The sequence below is a fragment of the Eptatretus burgeri genome, chromosome 9 (genome assembly GCF_056783735.1).
Source record: "Eptatretus burgeri isolate ZD-2024b chromosome 9, Ebu_testis_v1, whole genome shotgun sequence".
Classification (NCBI taxonomy): Eukaryota; Metazoa; Chordata; class Myxini; order Myxiniformes; family Myxinidae; genus Eptatretus; species Eptatretus burgeri.
In genome coordinates, this window is record NC_140969.1 from 36,677,799 (window position 1) to 36,698,475 (window position 20,677).

The 20,677-nt window shown below is 47.1% G+C and overlaps 1 protein-coding gene across 4 annotated transcripts in view; it reads left to right on the forward strand.

Moving 5' to 3' along the window:
• The window catches only part of LOC147019907 (tyrosine-protein phosphatase non-receptor type 14-like), a 144,879-nt gene that overhangs the window by 37,488 nt on the left and 86,714 nt on the right, over positions 1-20,677 (forward strand). For all 4 annotated transcript variants that reach the window (XR_015061569.1, XM_085894747.1, XM_085894748.1 and 1 more), the window contains exons 6-8: positions 4,580-4,647; positions 5,118-5,188; positions 8,478-8,565. Coding sequence is in view for 3 of the 4 variants with exons in the window: in XM_085894747.1 (XP_085750873.1) it covers positions 4,580-4,647; positions 5,118-5,188; positions 8,478-8,565 (227 nt within the window). In the remaining variant the exon portion in view is untranslated. The remainder of the gene's footprint in view (positions 1-4,579; positions 4,648-5,117; positions 5,189-8,477; positions 8,566-20,677) is intronic.

Consider the following 20,677-nt stretch of genomic DNA (forward strand, 5'->3'; position numbering starts at 1 on the left):
GAGGAAGAAGAAGAAGCAGAATCGGGAGAAGATGAGCGTGTTGTTGTTGTTGTAGGGTATTTATTTTTTTTTTTTTGAGATAAGAAAGAGATTAGTTGGGAGAATGGGGGATGTTTGGAAAGTGGGGAGGATCAAAATTGAAGGTAATGGGGAGGATAGAAATTGAAAGTAATGGGGAGAAAAAACAAACAAACAAAAAAAAACGATCGAACACCGAGTGGAACCGGTAGGCCTCAAGCCTAGGCCTAGGCCTCAAGCACAGGTAAGAACGTCGACAAAAATACTCACAAAATAGCACGATTTTTGAAACAAAACCGAACTAGCAACACACAGTAACATGTAGGTGAGAAAATTAAACAGTTAAAACGGGACAAATAACAACCGGAATCTTAGCTTTGAGAACGTCAGCAGGGAGCCCCGAAGGAGACCTCTCGCTGCTCCAAAACCGGAACCGGGACCTCAGTCAATATTCGGCTGATTTCATCCTTTGGATCAAGAAGCTAAACTGCTGTAATTATTTAAAGTCATGTTTTTCATTCCTCATTTGTTAGGTTTCTTGCTGGAATGGGAGATATCTGCACACTCTACTATCTAGTGGGGCAGATAACAGCAATTTTTGAGAGGAATCGTGCAAATGATGATACAAGCATCAAATTTGGCACATTTGTTCTCCAGGGGATTCTAATCAAATCTGCCTGATTGGCCATTTGAAAATCCAAATTTTTCAAAATTTATACTTGTCACCATGCATTATATAACTTGCATGCATTATAACTTGTCACCTTTGTACTCCACTTAACTTTTAGAATTAACATCTCATCTCAACAAACATTCATCGTCATCAAAAAAAAAAATTGTTCCATATTGAAACATAAGTATACAGGTGTTAACTTTGCACTGAACCAATACCCTGCCTATCTGTCACTCGTAAAGGGCTTGTGACATCCATGAACACCAGTATCATGTATTGGGTTCACCTGTTCCACTTCCCCCCACGCACCCTCTCTTCCTGTACAACCATGTAGCATTCCCGGCTCATGATGTAGGCCCGGAGGAAGCTCATCTTAAAATCCCATCTTCCATTTGTGTAGGTATCTCTTTTTGGTTTGTATTTCCATTGTTTGCTAATGTCCTTGTAGTCATACGAAAGTACATGGACGTCTCCCAATGTCCTTGTGCTGCTTCTGATTTGTATACAAGCTCCTCCATGAGCCTTGGATCACTGTAAAAAACAAAAAAAAACAAAAAAAAAAACAGGATTTGACAGAACGGTTCAATTTACAAAATTTAAAGTTGCACAAAACACCAAAAATTACACACAAAAACCCACCCTTAGATGTGTGGAAATATATCGGAGTGTCGTTATATGGAAAAATTCACAGTTACAATGGTTCTATTTTTTACCCCGCGAAGGCCTACGCGAAGCGAAAAGCGCGGTTAAGCAATTGGTTAATGTCCGTCTGTCTGTCTGTCTGCCTGTCCATATGTCTTATTACTTTATGAATGTCAGTTTATGATTGAGGAACAACTTATTGAAATGTAATGTCATATTTTGAGCATAAATGGGAACATGATTTGGAAGACAAGTTTTCTGTTTAACAGTACTTTGGCTCTGAATTAGTCCTGATTGCACATACACAGAGAGGAGTGAGATAAAAAAAAAATTTTACACTGTTTACCTGTCTGACAGTCCAACAAAATTGAAAATCATTCCAAACAGGAAACTTACTGTTTTAAAAGATGTCATAAAGGACACAAACAACAGGCACGAAGAACTAATGTAACGTGTTAGATAGGGTGATGTAATCGCCACTGAGGAAAATGGCGGTAAAACGCAGAATTAATGTATTTATATGACTTTTACAATCTTTATTTTATTCAAATTGAATTATATACTTTAAGACTGTAGAACACAATTCGTCACTCATAATACTTCCAAAAACCTCCAGTTTTGCAGTGGTACTTCAATTTATATAATGGTTTAATTGGGTGGTGGAAAAGGGTGGTATTCGGAACTGCTTTGATCTGGACTAATTCTTCAGCACTAAACTTCCAAATTTATTTTTAACCATCATTAAAATCATTATTTTATTAAACCTGAAGTCACACTGTGTGGTTTTTCGTGTTCGATGAACTCTCTAAAAACTTCTTCTTCTTCACATGGCTGTAGGTGATGCAGTGCCCCCAACCCTCTCCCAACCCTCTCCTTGTAGCTATTGGCAGGAATTAAAAAATTTGGACAGGACAGGATTCATTGATGGACACTGTTTCTGGTGAGGCACCAGGATGATAGGTTATGTTGGGGTCGAGAATCAAACCCCAACTCGAAAGTTTGAATGTAAGTGTGATACCTTTCAGGCTTTCACGATCCTGTCGGACAGTTTGTCTGTTAAAAACCCAAAGTACTATTTTATGACTGATATGATTTCCACATGGAGCTAGTCCATGCTGTCTGGTTGGCTCTTTCTACCCTCGTGGTAAAACGGCATGAGTAGCGGGTACTATGTTACTGATGCAAAGGTAGTGCTGCTCAAAATTTGATGGAAACATCTCCTTCCTCATCTCATAACGACGGTCACCTGTTTGCTTATTTTCTCTTTTGGATATCCGTCCATGTTTGCTGTGCCATGAATGAAGGTGCATCCTTGATCTACTTTATTACCTCTGCCACCGAAGGTGAAGGAGGTTACGTTTTCAGCCCTTTCTGTCTGTTTGTCTGTCTGTTTGTTTGTCTGTGTACAGGATATCTCAAAAAAGTTGTGGACGGATCTGGATGAAATTTTGTGGACAGGTTCGGTGTGTGTGTGACAAGGAAGAACTGATTAGATTTTGGTGAAGATCCGAATTCGGATCCGACGACTCGCATTTTAAAGTGATTCTTCATCATTGAGATATAGTGCCAGAAACGATATATAGCACGATATATCGAAAGGTTGTGGACGAATTCGGACGAAACTTGGTGGACACGTTGGTTGCGTGGCAAGGACGAATTGATTCGATTTTGGTGAAGATCCGAATCTGGATCTGGATACGAGTATTATTTAATTTTTGAGTGAATTTTTTTAAAGAGAGATAGGGCCAAAAACGATATCGTGTAGTCCTGTATATCATGATATTTCAAAAATGTAATGGGCCCGATATGTTCTCGTGGATCAGGCATTATGTTGCGGAGGTATGCGCTCTACCGAGTGCCCTTCTTGTACTTACTTAACCTGTTATTCCCTTGCACTTTGTGAAAGTGTGAAACAGAGACTATAAGATCAGTGCAATTTACAAGCCTGAGCTGGTCCCTAAAGTAAGATGTTAGCATCGTGATAAGGACGCTGACCTCGACTGCAGGTTGCAGTGTTTATTCAGTGTTGGAGAGTCGACCTTCATATTTCTTTTATTCGTTAAGGTTTGATTCCTGACATCGACATCCAACCATCATTCGTAGCTCTGGTGGTTTACGGATGGAGTAGGACATTGATTGGTGGTTGGATGTTTGTTTGTTTTTTTCTGGCCTCTATGCTGATGGTGAAGGATTGAAGAAATGATGTACATGGAAGGAAAATATGGTTAAAAAAGAAAAAACAAGGATTATAAAATATTTTACAAAAGAAAAAAGTCTTACCGATGACTATGCATATTGATTCATATGTATGACACTCCTCTAACCCTAACCCATCAACCTCCCTCTCCCCAAATCAAGTGTGCTTCAGGAAAACCCATGTGACAAATTGCTCTGAAAACCAACAGCTGGATAAAAGGGAAGTACAGAACGAGAACACATAAAAATCCATATTCTTCTGCATATACCATGCCCGTTTAAGATGGAGTCTCTGGCTTGAAAATAATTCCTTGTTACCTCAATTTTATCACAAACCGGCTGGCTCGGCCTGTGATTTGACTGGTTAGTGCAGGAATTTGGGATTTGGCCAAAGCGCCTGTAATAACTCTGCAGCCCTTTATCAAAAGACTCTGTGGATGACGTCCATGAGCAATCTGTGCTCATTAGCAGACAGGTTACCAGCTTAATATCCCTTCCAACAGACCTTATGATGAAACACACTAGTCTGACAGTTTATAGCATTGGTCCCCAACCTGCGGCCCGCGGGCCGCATGCGGCCCATGGAGCCCTATAATACGGCCCGTGAGGACTTTCCAATCAAAACACATTTCCATGTAGCAATTTTAAAGGGATTTACACAATGCCACTGCCGGCCACTGCCGGCCGGCGCCGTGACCTGAAAAGCCTTACACAATGCCGCTGCCGGCCACTGCCACCAACTGCCGGGAGGAATCAAATCAATTTGCATCAATAAAATGAATCAATTTTTTTCTGGCTCCCAACATACTTGGGAGTAGTGAATGCGGCCCGTGGGATCAAAAGGTTGGGGACCACTGGTTTATAGTGTCGTTCACAATAGAACCCAGACTGGTCAACTCAAAGACGACTCTGCATGGTCCTGCTGGAATAAATATATTGTATTATTAATTTTTCTCCATTGCAGGATTGGAGAAGTAATTTATCTATAAATACATACATTTCAATGATTCACCTAATTTTTAACTCTTTTCTTTCATTCCCTTCTTGCAGCTAATTTTGGTGATTTTAACCAGCTTGAATCGCAGGACTTTCTCAGAGACTATGAGCTCTTCCCTCTGGTAAGAGATAAGGCTCAATGATGTGTGGAACATCTGCAAAAGCTTTGCTCCGATGTGTGGATCAAAACTCTTATTGTTGTGTAAAACATTACAGGTTGGCATGTTTATTGTTTCCATCTGAACATGTGCCCTGTGCGTGGTGCACTGCAGGGATCCTTGGTTCAAAACCCATACACTGTTTTGACTTGTCCATTGTCAGCCAAGCTCCTTCTCTTGCATTTAGTTAGTGCATTAAGCTTCTAACCTGAGCATTAGATCATTGCAGCATATAAATTAAAATCAAAACGCCATTCCCAAGGAGCGAAATCACCGACTGCCTGTTGAAACATTTTGAGCATGCATCGAGTTAAAACTGACAATCCTGGATACACGAGCATCACTTTAATATTGACATGGCATTTTGGAGAACCTTCCATTCAGCATGTGTGTTTTTTTTTTATTTCCTCCACTTACTCTCCTGGTTCTGGCAGTCCTGGGGTGAAGATGAGCAGAAGCTGGAAGAGCTGACTCAGAGAGTTGCTGCAATGCATCGATCCTGCTGGTATGAGAGACTTCACCCTGTCGCTTTAGTTATGAAGGACATGAGAGCATTGTAGAATTTAAGGCTCCTGATGGGTTTGGCTGAAACTGGGCTGGGTGTTGTACGATAGTATGTAGAATTAGAAAGGCACTCGGTGGAGCACATGTAGAACCTCCGCCAGGCTGAACTGTTTAAATTTTGTTTCCCACTGATAGGCTGGATCTGGATCCGGAACTCGAACCAAAATCGAATCTGCTTCTTCTTGTCATCTAACCAACTCATCCACAAAGTTTTGTCATAATGAGTCCACAATTTTTTGAAATATCATGCAATATATAGTTTTTGGTCCATTTCTCGATGGTGAAAAATCACGTAAAAATTTTTCTTTTAAAGCACTCGTATCCCAAACCGGATTCAGATCTTCACCAAAATTGAATCAATTATTCCTTGTCACACACCCAACCTGTCCACCAGGTTTAGTCCGAATCCGTCCACCACTTTTTGAGATATCCTGCTCACATACATACAAACAGACAGGGGAGAATCTACCATTAAATATGTTGCTCAAAAATCAAACATGTCCTTTTCTTGATTCATTGTTTGCTTCTTCCTTTTATTATTAAAAATATCCGCTTCATTTATTGTTGAAAATATGAAACCCGCATATGTTTAAAATATCAATCCGAAGATGCGCTTCGCTGATGGGGATACCAAGGGGGGGGGGAGAGGGAGGGTGGGAGAGATTGCAAGAGAGGAGAGAGGAGGGGGGAGATAGAGAGGGAGGGTGGCAGAGAAAGAATGAAGAGAGGAGGGAGGGGATGGGAAGGAGGTGAGGGAGGGAGGGGGATAGGAGAAAGAGGAGGGAGGGAGAGGGATTGGAGAGAGAGAGGAGGGAGGGAAGATTGGAGAGAGAGAGGAGGGAGGGAAGATTGGAGAGAGAGAGAGAGAGAGAGAGAGAGAGAGAGAGAGAGAGAGAGAGAGAGAGAGAGAGAGGGGCAGAGAGAGAGAGAGGGGCAGAGAGAGAGGCAGAGAGAGAGGCAGAGAGAGAGAGGCAGAGAGAGAGGCAGAGAGAGAGGCAGAGAGACAGTCAGAGAGAGAGGCAGAGAGAGAGGCAGAGAGAGAGAGAGAGAGAGAGGCAGAGAGAGAGGCAGAGAGAGAGAGAGAGAGAGAGGCAGAGAGAGAGGCAGAGAGAGAGGCAGAGAGAGAGGCAGAGAGAGAGAGAGAGAGAGAGAGAGAGAGAGAGAGAGAGAGAGAGAGAGAGAGAGAGAGAGAGAGAGAGAGAGAGAGAGAGAGAGGCAGAGAGAGAGGCAGAGAGAGAGGCAGAGAGAGAGGCAGAGAGAGAGGCAGAGAGAGAGGCAGAGAGAGAGGCAGAGAGAGAGGCAGAGAGAAAGGTAGAGAGAGAGGCAGAGAGAGAGGCAGAGAGAGAGGCAGAGAGAGAGGCAGAGAGAGAGGCAGAGAGAGAGGCAGAGAGAGAGGCAGAGAGAGAGAGAGAGAGAGAGAGGCAGAGAGAGAGATCGAGAGAGATCGAGAGAGATCGAGAGAGAGAGAGAGAGAGAGAGAGAGAGAGAGAAAGAAAGAGAGAGAGGCAGAGAGAGAGAGAGAGAGAGAGGCAGAGAGGGAGTGGCAGAGAGAGAGAGAGGCAGAGAGAGAGGAAGAGAGGCAGAGAGAGAGGCAGAGAGAGAGAGGCAGAGAGGGCAGAGAGAGAGGCAGAGAGAGAGAGGCAGAGAGAGAGAGAGGCAGAGAGAGAGAGAGGCAGAGAGAAAGAGAGGCAGAGAGAAAGAGAGGCAGAGAGAAAGAGAGGCAGAGAGAGAGAGAGAGGCAGAGAGAGAGGCAGAGAGAGAGAGGCAGAGAGAGAGGCAGAGAGAGAGAGAGGCAGAGAGAGAGAAAGAGGCAGAGAGAGAGAGGCAGAGAGAGGGAGGCATAGAGAGAGAGAGAGAGGCAGAGAGAGAGAGAGAGGCAGAGAGAGAGAGAGGCAGAGAGAGAGGCAGAGAGAGAGAGACAGACAGACAGACAGAAAAAAAAAAGACTCCAATACAGGATAACAGCAAGCTGGCACTTATTTTGCCAACCTCAGAAGGATGACATGCAGAGTCAACCCCACCTGGTGTTAATTCAACAGCAAAGTGAGATTTGAACTCAGGATACTAAGATCCCAAGCCCACCACCCTAACCATTATCCAACACCAGGCATACCAATTACCAAGACCTGAAGAATAAAGTGAAAAGATCCTGGAAGCTGAAGAATGTCAAAGTTGTACCAGTGATAGTTGGAGCTATGGGAATGATGATGAAGAACCCCACAGAGATATTAAAAACCATCGCTGGAAATATTATTACAAACGTACTGCAGTTGGAAGCTGTCCTGGCCTCAGTGACGATCCTGAAGAGAGCCCTCGGCACAAAACTTTGAGAACAGAAAAGTTCACAGCTTGGTCCATGAATCGTGACCCCTTACTGAAATGAAGGTGGATACTTTGAGCCCACCCTGGGAGGACTCCATTCCACATTGTAACATTGCGTCTACATCGCTTTATAACTAACATATCACGTTTAAATTATCGGCAAGGAATATAGGCAGAGCTTTGGTGTACAATGGCCTACTATTTTTGAATGATACTGTGGGATCTTAAACATCCACAACCTTAATGCATAATGAACAGTTGACCTTTCAGCCCCATCCGAAAGACGGCGTACCCCGAGATAAAGGTCCCCATGCTTGCACTGACTCAGAATGGCAGTTTTTGGTGAAGTTTGATTTGATCAGGAGTTGAACTCAGACTAGACAGCCCAGTAAGGAGTATGTTAACAACTGAGCTCCCATGCCACTCCCTTCATTACCTGTTTGAGTACTTATTAGCTCGCCTGTTCGAAGAACAGAGAGCAATAGCGATACCCCCGGCGTGAGCGTGAGCGTGAAAATGTTAAATTTTTTGTTTTATGGAAAAACTCCTCGACGGATTTCGACGAAACTTGGTGGGGGGGGGGGTTAGGTATGGTCCAAGGATCATGCCATTAGAGTTTGGACTTGGTCCCCCCCCCCACCCAAAAAAAATTGTTACAGAATTTTTTTTTTTTTTGCATTTCTACATGTTTTCAGTGATTTCCAACCCCCCCCCCCCCAAAAAAATTGTTAGAGAAAATTTTTTTTTTTGCATTTCTACATGTTTTAAGTGATTTCCACCCCCCCCCAAAAAAATTGTTTGAGAATTATAAAAAATATTAATTATTAAACGTCTTTTAAAACGATAAATGTATAAACAGGCGAGCATTGGGTGGCTTTGACACCAACTCTCTGGTTTTGTCCTCCCAGTGGCCTTTCTCCAGCTGAGGCTGAACTTTGTTACATCATGGAAGCTGAGAAGCTGGAGGGCTATGGAGAAGAGAGTTTTGCAGCTAAAGTAAGTATATTTCATGCTTCATACTAATCAATCTTTTTACTTGCTGGTATACCATAATTCCTTGTTGTACGAGGATCTATGCACAGTTGCATGTGTTCCTGTGACATCTGCACTCGCCATTAAACCGCATTAACTCGACTGAATGTGAAATGATTGGCCGAGATATGAGTATCTTTATGCTCTTTCACAATGGAGTTTGTGCTCTAGTAACATCATCATGGTGTCATTGTCATGGCGTCATAATGTTTATATTTCAGACACCTTCATGTGTACATTTTCACCCAGTCTGATGGCCATTCCGCCAACATGACACAAAAGTAACGCACTTAACTTTGAAGTGGCTAGCCTTTGTTCGATCTCCGACCTGACTATAAACTCGGGTTGTTGTTCATAAGCTAGGCATTGCATCACAGAGTGCACTGTCCTCGGATGCACGTTCAACTTGTTGGCCTGTCTGCTTGTATTTTGCTGGAACATTAAAGATCCCAACGTGTCTTTTTAGAAGAGTTATTATTGGCATGCTTGGTAAGTTGCTAATTCCTACGACACTCTCTTCCAAAGAATACAGACAAGGAATTTGGTGCAGGAGGAGGGCATTTAGCCATTCATGCTTGCACTGTACCAACCCCTGTATCATTACCTATCCACACACAAGCCAATATCCCCATACCCCTTTATCTCCAATGCGTACAGGTCCCTATGTCATTCTCATTTAAACTTATTCACCCCCTCCACTCCACCGTCACGAGCTTTCTGGGGAGACCATCCCATGCATTAACCACGATCCGACTGAAAGACCCCTGCCTTAAAACTGTCATCACCCTCATCTTCTTTATGCTCAAACTATGACCCCTGGTTCTAACACTGTCCACTCTGCTGAAAAACTGCACAGCACCTATCTTGTCCACACCCTTCATTATTTTAAACATCTCTATCAGATCCCCTCGCAAGCGCCTCCTTTCCAATGTATAAAATCCTGTCTCCTTCAAAGTTCCTCATAGGTTCGTCGAACTAGTCCTGGAATCCATCTTGTTGCTTGATGCTGTACACATTCCATGGCATCCATATTCTTCCTCAGATGTGGTGACCAAAACTGAACACTTTATTTTACATGAGACCTTACTAAATTCCTATACAGTGTTAACACTACCTCTATTGATTTATAAGATATCCCCTACAAATACAACGTAAAACTCTGTTATGTCTGCTTGTGTGATGTCTGCTTACGTCCCGTATCTATTACCACCCACAGATCCTTCTCCTTTGTGACATGCTCCAAAATTGGCCCTTGCATCATGTAATCCCTATTTTCATTATTCTTTCCCATCCCCAACACCTTACACTTTGTTGTGTTAAACTACATCTGCCAATGTTTTGCCCAATCAAAGCAGATCGACTTTCCTGAATTTGATCACCACCCTCGTTGTTATTTACATTACCTCCAGCTTTATATCATGTGCAAATTTAGAAAGTGATTCTTTACCCCATTGTCCAAATCGTTGATGTAAATACTGAATAATAATGGTTCCAGTGCTGATTCTGAGGTATCGCACTACTTACATTTTCCCAGCAAGACATCCTCCCGTTCACAGCCACCCTTTGCTTCCTATCACGAATACAGTTTCCAATCCAGTTAGCTACCTGACCAGCCACCCCACAAGCCCTTACCTTGGCTAACAACCTCCGATGTGGTACCTTATCGGATGCCTTCTGAAAGTCAAGATGCACTACATCTACCGCCCTTCTCTCATCCACCCAATCGGAAACTACGACTGAGAACAGCCATAACTTTGTTAAACATGCTCTCTCTTTGGCGAATCCGTGTTGACTCCTTTGTATTTATTGAAGTGTTTTCCTATCCATTCTCCAATTAATGTCTCCAACAACTTTCCCATTACTGAAGTCAAGCCAACAGGTTTATCGTTCCCCAATTCTCACTCTGGATCCTTTCTTGAATTGTGGTGTTATCGTCAGGTAGCTGACAACTGTGACCGTAACACGAAGTACAAAAGCGATTTTTATTTATTTATTTATTTACTTTTTGCTTCAAATGATTGTTGTGCATGTGGAAAATCCAATGGGTACCGCTCTGGTACTGTTGGGCAATTCTTTTTTTTGACCATAGCCCTTCTTCACAATTATCTTTCATAATTTTAGCATAATTGGGCTAACTGTATACCTCGCCACAAACGTATCGAATCAAAGTTAATGGCATACAGAATGCAAAAATATCAATCATGTTCATCATCCAACTCTGAGTTAAGGTCACTTTGGCCCATTAATTTTACCGTCTCGGTTAAGGAAAGAACCCAAATTTGACTGAATGTGTTACAAGTTTTTCTCCCCAAAGATTCCGAATCGAATATACGTAATATATATATATATATATATATATATATATATATATATATATATATATATATATATATATATATATATATGTAATATATTGTTGCGGATTCGCGCCCGCCGGCGTGCTGACGGCCACGTAACTCGAATCGCGGCACGTCGCCCACCGGACGGACAATCCAGTCGTGACCCTCTCGGACTAACGCCGGGAACCAGTCACGGGTGGACCTTTCGGTCTCACCGCGATCGAGCCAATCAGCCCCCGCGTGGGATAGGGTTGCTCGCCAAATTCGACCTACCTAAGTACCCACACGGAGGGTAGACCGGGCGATCGCACCTCGCCGCAGGTCGACTTCGGACACGGGCCACTTAAGCGACCCGTTCCGTACTATCGGGATAACCGAGCGGTGTTATTCGTCGACCTCGACGGTTCGATTAATTTTCGGGCGTATTCAGCCCACTACCAACCCTTTACGTGAAGCAAGATGAGGATTCAATGAAAGAAATGACGAAGCGAAGCGGGAAACAGTTCAACACAAAGCACATTTATTCGCGCTGAACGGAAAGCACACATATTCAATTCCACCAAAAGCACATAGAAAAGAAAAACACAATGCAATTTACACAAAAAGCAAATGCGACAATGCAGATCTACTACCGATTACGCGAGCACACGGCAACACTTATACAATTTTACTTCACAGACGGCGCCGACAACACATACCCAAAACCAAGGAAAAGAATACCCTCAAGGATGAGGCGGGCCTGAGGCCGATATCGGGTCGGGCCTACCCGTCTGGTGATGAGACGCGGAGCGGCGATGGTGCCTCAACTCCGCGGGCCTCGCGGGCAGTGTCTGGTAGGGGGTGGGAAAGGGGCCCCCTTGGTCGCACTATCTCAGCGCGGGGGGAAACAGGAGGGGGTTGCTGATGCTCGGGGTATAGAGGATTCCTACTCTGCCTCGAGTCCCGCGACGAGCGTCTCCACCTCGGCCAGGTCGCGCTGTCGGCCTCCCTGGGGTGCAGCTCCCTGCACGACGCGAGCACCCCCTCGTCTGCCCTCGCCGCCTCTCCACAGCTCCGTCCCCTCCGCTCCGACTCCAACGCACACGACGGCGACCAGCTCCTTTTTGCTCCTTCTTCCCAACTCCACCGCCCGCGAAGTCTTAACTCTCTGTTCCCTTGACTGACTAACGCGGTCGCTTTTATAAGCCCCATGGCTTCGCTCTCTCAGCTTTGACCCCCTCCCTTCGACCTTTCACCTCGCTCCCCATTGGCCGGAGAAAAAGTGGGCGTGAATGCTTTTTGATCCATAAATTTGCATATATTGATCGCCCTCCAACGCCCTGGAGGCGGGGCCAAATCGCCCCTCGCTCACCGATTGGACGGCACAAAAGTGGGCGTGTGTCGTTTTTGATCCGTTTTTGAAGCAGAAAATCCGTGGTTTTGTACACGCTGTTCGGCGCGCGCCCTGCACGAGTCCAACACCGGTACCCACAAGCGGCGCAAGAACGGTGGCGATGCGACGGTTGCGAGGTGTGACGTGAAGCGGCGCCGCGGTGGGTGGTTGATGTTGTGGTTGTAACAATGGCGGTTGGTCCAAAATAAAGATAGTAAAAGAAAAACGGCTATCCTGAAGAGTCGCAGCACGCATAAATGACATGTATTCCCACTAGACAACGGGTTTGGGCCTAACTACACATGTACTTACCGAGATACCTCACCTAAGGAACCTGAATGGTGGTTTGCGAATTTGGTAACCACAACACTACCCCCTCCCCTTTTTTACAGACTCGTCCCGAGTCGTCAAATTTTCGTGTGCCATCATGTGTAGTTTTCCCCTAGTACATTTTACCGACGGATCCCTGAGTGCGACATTCATGGTATTCGTGTCCCCAAAATAAATAACCTAAGGGCTGCGTAACTATCTAAACAAACTCACTCACACGGACGACTTAAATAAAATTGCCGGCGCGAGGACAGACATGCCGGGGGCGCACTCATATGTACAGTACATCTTAACCTTAACTTACAAATTTTACACTAAACCATGGCCCAGGATCACTGAACTCTGCAAAAGAAAACAGTTAGCAGGGAGCCAGGCTGCTCGCATGCAGTCTCTGGCTCAAAACAATGCAGGTGACAGGGAACGTGGCTGGCTGCTCACACGCAGTCCAAGGCCTTCCCTTTTTGAACTGAACGCAGTGAACCACAACGGTGCATGGGCTGCACAAATGCAGTCTCCGTGCCAGCTCAAGTGGCACACGCAATGAGCACACGAATGGACGGATGAACACAAACACGGTGCACGGGCCGCCACTGCAGGCCCGTGTTGTAGCTGCCAACAGGGCAGTTCTCGCAGCTTGCAAACTGTTGCCTTGATCCTGACGCACATGGAAATGAACAGGGGGGGGGGCAAAGCAAAAATTGAACGGGGCTGGTGAACGTGGGCAGTGGGCATGGCATGGCAAAGGTGGCAGGCAAACACAGCCCGCAGAAGAAGGCCGCTGCAGGCAAACACAGCCCGCAGATGAACTGGCCGGCACAGGCCTTGAAGTACCACAGCTGCAGATGACACAGGCCTTGCAGCAAAACAACAGCTGCCGATGAAGTTGGCCGGCCTCCGCCTTGAAGCAAAACACGGCCAGCCGATGAAGTTGGCCAGCCTTTGCCGTTCAGTGGAGGTTGGTGGAGGGAGTGCGGTGGTGCTGGCCACTTGGAAGGCGGGCTTGGACCTACCTACCTGTCTCCCTCCCACCTATCGCCTTTGCCTGTCACTGTACATACCCACTCCCTTAATTTGTCAAACCCCAATTTAGCCCCAACTTATTTTTTTTTTAATTTTTACTTCCCCACTATAAATTGTCCCCTAACCCCCTTTACTGTCCTTGTTCGGCTAACCTATCCTGTCATCTAGCCTACTCCCAACCCCTACGTTCCCTTCCCGGAGGGGAATAAGGGAGAGCTAGCGTCCTGTGTCGAGGCCCAATTCAAGCCTCAGAATGGCCTCCCCAGAGTTCAGCGATCTTAACACCAAGTGGGTCCAGCGGCCCACAACGACAGCGAGGGGATGGATGGTGCGGAGGGGTCCACTTCCTAATCTACCCTAACCATTTAACTGTTAAACTACCCCGGGGCTTTCAACAAGCGCCTCTCGCTTAAACTATTGGTTCTAACAACCCAGATTCCCGTCGCCTGTGTTGGTGTCCTCACAATTTCGGGCCTCGCCCCCCAATTTTCTCTCCGTGCCCTCACACGGTCTCCTGGCTGGGACACGTGGCTCCCTTTGGCAGGCACGACCCTCTGCCGAATCTCCCGCTATGGCACCCCCGGGCACTACACTGCCTCCGAGCCTACCAGCTCCCTAACACCGGGGAGTGCCCCCATGGCACCTCCCCTGAAACGCACACGTGGCAGGCTGGCTTCCCAGGCCCCTTTCCGAGGGTCACCCTTGCCCACAACACTGCCCACGCGGCTAATGGCGCCCCGGGCCCCCGCACCAAGCAGGCGCACCCGTGCCCACTACGCTATCCCGGCCCCCCATGGACCCTTGGCCTACCACGGCCGACTAGCCTGGTGCCCGGGGTACCCACTCAGCGATACTCACCTTTCGCAGCCACGCTCCCAAGCCCGTCAACAGGGCTCCTGCACCCCTCCAAATGGGTCTCGAGCCTACTTTCCCACCAACAACAAAACGACCTCCATTTTTCAATTTGACTAACCCAGCTAACTCACTTTACTCTGACCCCGGGGTCCCTTGGGCGGGAGTCACTCTTCCCCCCAATCACTCATCGCACCATGCATTCCCCATTCGCTCCACACACACAGACCCGCTGGCCTCACTCACTCAACATGTACACGTACTCACCTCACAACCCACAACTCTTCAACACACACACCGCTGAACTCTGCCATCCTCCTAACTACCTCCCCTAACTAACTCGTGCTCCCACGTCGTCCCTTAAACTAGTAGCACGTTCCTTTTAACCTACGGAGCTAAACTACGTCCCCTCTACACATTCACCAGTCTGTCACGGTCTCCAAATAATCCCATTTTATTTCCCAACCTAAATCTGGCTACAATCCCTCTAACTCATCCATTCCACGGACTCCATGAGGACTTACCCCTGCCCCATGAAGTCGGTCTAGCTAAGCTAACCCTTCCCCCTAACTAGTTTTCATCCTGTGCCCGGGTCAAGGGGGTCTTCCACCCCTTGCCCAGGAATCCTGTGCACCCGAAAGTGAGGCTTGCTTTTTTTTTATTTATTTTTTTCATGCGCATCACCAGCGCGGCAACTCGCGCACTTTGCACCTGCCCGTGACGTCATGCAGCTGCACGTGTGCCTCGTCCCTCCTTGGACGGTACCATCCGGCAGAGATACCCCTCCTGCCGGATTCCAACCCCACGTGCAGCCATGGCGTCACCGTGCGCATAAAAAAAAACACAAGCCCCACGTCTCGAGGGGTTCCCCACGCGAACACATGTGCTTTGCCCGTTGGAGCTTAACACACACGATCGCGTGGAGAACCCGTCCGGTCCAAATCCATTTACCTGCCTAAACTTTGTCCGTCCGCGGGATCGGCAAATCCACCGCGTGCGTTTCCGGACCGGGACTTCACTCTCGCAAGCGAGCACGTGGCGGTCTCGTGCGTTGCACAGCACGAACCTCGTGCTCACTGCTGGGTGAACCCGGCACGGTCCCCGAAACAACTACAGCCGCTACTCGGCTTTCGTTCCTCCCATGTCGCCGTCGTCGCCATTCAACCCACGCACACCTGCGTGTTACGACGCACACACTCCACTCCATCACATTCACACCGGGAGACGCGGCTGCGTGCTCCCGCATGCCAACCGACATCTCCCTCACATACCGCTCTCTCACACACACGGTCTCCCTTGCATTCGGCCGTTCACTCACGCGTGCCTCACTACTCACACAAACCATACTACTTACACACGCGGGAGCACTCACCCGCGGTGCCTCATCCACACTTGGCGTGCTGGGAAGCACGTACCCTGGCACCATCGCCACCACACCACTCACACACGGGGTCGCTTCCACACACGGTTCCACACTCACACCTTGCACCACACACACAGGGACAACCACACTGGGGATTCGTGTCCCCACAAGGGTCTCCGGGGCCTCTATACCCCCCAAGCTCTCCGTGCACCTGTCCACAGCACCCGTCCCCTCAACCTCGCAAAGCACGACCGAACTCACCTGGTCGTGACTCACCTCAAGGGGGCAGACTCCCTCCCCTCGTTCCTGGAGGAGGCCATCCAGGTGCTCGCACTGGGTCTCCACCCAGTCCGCCAGCTCACCCTCACTATCCTCCACTACCTTCGTGTGTGTGTGTGCGTCACTTACCCCGTCTTCATCGTGTAGTCTTCCCTCAATTTTTTCTGTCTCCCGTGTCTCTATACATTTTCTCTCCTGGTTCCTTTTTTCTGTCTCTTCCTGGTTCCTTTTTCCTTCCCATCTGAGTCGTTCTTTCTCTCTGAGCCCCATTAGCTGTTCGTTCTCCCTCCGTTTTAGTTGTTCAATTTCACACTCATAGAGTTGTTGTTTTCTCTCCCACTGTTCCTCCTGCTCTTTGTTTTCCAATCTCATCGTTTCTTTCAATTGGCTCATTTCCTTCCTGTGTTTCATTCGCTGTTCTCTCATTACTCTTCCTCGTTTCCTCTCCTGTCCTTCCTTCTCCAGTTTCATGGTTTTCTTCATTTGGTTAATCTCCTGTTTGTGTTTCATTCGCTGTTCTTTGTCTATCTCCTCGTACTCCAGCCTCAGCTTTTCTTTCAATTGGTCAACCTCAGATTCATGTTCTTTTTGTTTTCTATTCCATTGTTCCTCTCGTTCTTCCCTCTCCAATCTCGTTGTGTCCTTCAATCTCCTGATTTCTCCTTCCTGCTTCATTCCTTGCTCCTTTACTTTCTCCTCGTATTCAAACCTATTTTTTTCCTTTTGTCGTTCAGTTTCAAATTCATACTCTTTCAGTTTTCTATTCCACTGTCTTTCTTGTTCCTCCTTCTGCAATCTCGTCATTTCTTTCAACTGACTGATTTCTTTCTCCTGTCTCATTCGTTCTTCCTTCATTACTCTTCCTTGTTCCTCATTCTTTAGTCTGGCCTTCGCTTCCAGCTGTTCGATCTGTACAGTGTGGTTTCTTAAAGTTTCATTTTCCGTTCTCTTCCTTTCCTCTTTTAACACTCTCAGTTCGTTTTGTAGTTCCCTCTCTTTGTTTTGGTGTTTCTGTAACTGTTCTTCCGGCTTGCGCTTGTGGTTTTCTACCCGTCTTCCCAGTTCCTCTGTCTCCGTTTTTCCCTCCAGTCCCTGCTTATCAACTCTCTTCGTCATGTCTTGAAGTCTTTTCTCACACTCCACCGTTTCGACCTTCAATCCCTCCTCTGTCTCCTCCTGGCTTTCTTTTAATTGGTTTTTCGCTTCGAGTGCGTTTCCATCCATTTTTTTATTTTCCATTTGTTGCGTATTTCTCTTCATTTCGTTGTTCCCTTCTTTCATTCCGTCAATTATGCTCTGCACGAGTTCCATAACGTGCTGTATTGTCACCTGCCCTGGCCACTCCCACTGACTACATTTAGCGGTGGAGTTATAATAAAAAAACCGACCAGATGAACGGCATCGATGCCTTTCCCAACCTTCTGGTACGGGTTTCTCTTGCACGGTGATCTCATCCTGAGCCATGGATTCTACATTACTATTACACATACCTAATCCACCCGGCACCCGCTCGCCTTGAGACGCCATCTTGCTTCTCGTGAAGGGTTAATTTAGCTCGCTCGTAATTTGGAGGGAATCGGGGGTCGCTTCTCTCACCCCTGGACCGATTCCCGTGAATTTAGCTGGAGACAGGAGAGCCCGTTTTCCTGTTCTCCGATACCAGTGCCGCCAGGAGGGCGATGGATTTGTATCGCACGACCTGACACCAGTGTTGCGGATTCGCGCCCGCCGGCGTGCTGACGGCCACGTAACTCGAATCGCGGCACGTATATATATGTATATAGATGGATATATGAATATATGTATATATATATATATATATATATATATATATATATATATATATATATATATATATGTATTGAAATGAGAGCGAGAGATGAACCTTCAGAGTTTAGGCTTTATTCCATTTGATTGGAGCCGCTTCTGTGGGCACACCAGGAAATACAGGTTCAGCTAGGAGTACATAAGCAGAAACGTATACATGTGCAGTTAACCATTGCAGACTAAATCCGCGTAAGCACGGAGTTCGATATAATCTCCATTCTCACCAGTCAATGAGCACCTTCAGTTAACGAGCATCAAGTGGACAGCCGATGTCAATAGCAATGCCCCGGGGACAATCACTCGTGCCGCAGAGAGACCTCCCCTTATACGCGAGACGCACAACATGTGATCCCGCGTCATGTCCCTCGATTCACGTTAATTCACCACATTCTCCCCACCTTTAAAATGTAACTAGGGGCCCATCTTACACACCATGATTGCTTTAGCACTATAGGAGTATACATTTCAAGCAACGCGGACTAATAGATCTACAGGAGCATACATGCCAAGCAGTGATTATTTTGAGTTGTAGGAGCATGGAAATGAGCATCGATATATGATATAATGAGCATATAGGAGCATGAGCAGCGAGAATGCCGATAATCCCCTTTACAGATTGAGTCGTCGAGGGGGCCTTATTCGTCGACCTCTCCGGGAGTAAACGGCAGTTTCACTTGAGGGAGACTCCCGATCCTCTTGGTGAGCCTCGACTTGTGCCGGGGATGACTCCTCGATCGCTCTCGGGTGGAACGCGGCAGCCCCGTCGCCTGGCGGAGTTCCTGGGGGGAAATGTCAGAAGGAGGAGTGCCAGGAGGTGGTGTACCGGCGGGAGGAGTACCTGAGGGAGCCAGATGGCGAACCGACACAGTGGTCTCCCTGCCATCCGGGAGCCTGACATGAGCATACTCTGGATTAGTGTCAATGAGTTCGACCCCCTCCACCAGCGGTTCATACTTGCTTTGTCGTACCGGGCGTTTCATGAACACCGTACCGGGGTGGGTCAGCCAGTTGGGCACCGTTTGACCGTCAACATAACGTCGTTGGTGAGTAAACATACGTTCGTGAGGAGTGGCATTTGTGGACGTGCAGAGCAAAGAGCGTATGGAATTCAGAGCGTCAGGAAGAGTAACCTCCCATCGCTCGGGGCCCAGTCCTCTCGATTTCAGCGCCAGAGTTACGGCTTTCCAAATTACTCCGTTATACCGTTCCACCTGCCCGTTTCCCTGTGGGTTGTAACCCGTCGTTCGACTAGTTGCTATGCCGTGCTCTAATAGGAATTGTTTTAGCCCGGCCGACATGAAACACGGCCCTCTGTCTGAATGTATGTACGAAGGTCTCCCAAACATAGCGAAGAGGTCAGAGAGACATTTTACGACAGTGCCCGAGGTCATATCCGAGCACGGAAACGCGAAAGGGAACCTTGAATATTCATCAACAACGGTGAGTATGTATCTGTTGTCTGTTTCGGTCGGTAGGGGCCCTTTGAAGTCGATGTTTAGTCTCTCGAAGGGGGAAGTAGCCTTGATCAGTCTGCCAGAAGCCGCGCCATAGAATCTGGGTTTTAGTTCAGCACAAACAGGGCATGAAGCATTCATTTGTTTAATATCTTCAACAGAATAGGGAAGATTTTGTCTGCGTACGAAATGTGCCATCCTGGTTACCCCTGGGTGGCACAGAGACACATGGAGGTCTTGCAAAGCCTGACTGATTGTTGCCGAACTGTAGACCCGGGAGAAGGTATCTGCAGCAGGGTTTTCCTTCCCGGGCCGGTAAACAATGTCGTACCTGTAGCAGGCTAGGTCTATCCGCCATCTCATAATTTTTTCATTCTTAATTTTCCCGTTATTTTTCCCATCAAACATGAAAGCCACGGATCGTTGGTCCGTAACGAGCGTGAAGTGGTTTCCCAGTAAATAATGTCTCCATTTACGCAGCGCTTCGACGATGGCGTACGCCTCCTTCTCTATTGCCGAGTGTCTCTGCTCGCTTCTAGAGAGAGTTCTCGAGAAGAAAGCGACCGGCCGCCCAGACTGATTAAGTGTTGCAGCTATGGCGTGATTTGAAGCGTCGGTCTCCACCACGAAGGGCACCGAGCTGTCGATCGATAAAACCACGGACTTACTGATATCATCCTTGAGATCGTGGAAAGCTTTTACGACAGCGGCATCTGGTGGAAAGTTTTTGCAATGCACTAGGGGATGTATTTTCTCGGAGTATTGCGAAATCCATCTTGCATAGTAAGCGAACATCCCGATCACCCGGCGCATTGTTTGCAAGTCCTGAGGTGGTGGAAGCTCACGGAGCGGGCGCAATCGCTCAGGATCAGGCTTAATTGTGCCGTCGGCTATTGTGTAGCCGAGAAGGTCAATTGACCTTGCCGAGAATACGCATTTCTCGTAGTTGAGAGTCAGATTATATTTTCCAGCAATGCTCAAGAATCTGTCCAGATTCCTATCATGTTCCCTCTGATCCCTACCGCACACTGTGACATTATCCACGTAAACAAAAGTGTCTTCGAGGTTTTCATCTGAGATGATGTCGTCCATAACCCGTTGGAAGCAAGCTACTCCATTCGTGACACCGAATGGTATCCTTCTGAACTGGTAGAGGCGCCGCCCTGCCTGGAATGCAGTGTACGGTTTGTCTTCCTCTCGGATGGGAATTTGATGATAGGCGCTTCGCAAGTCGATGGTA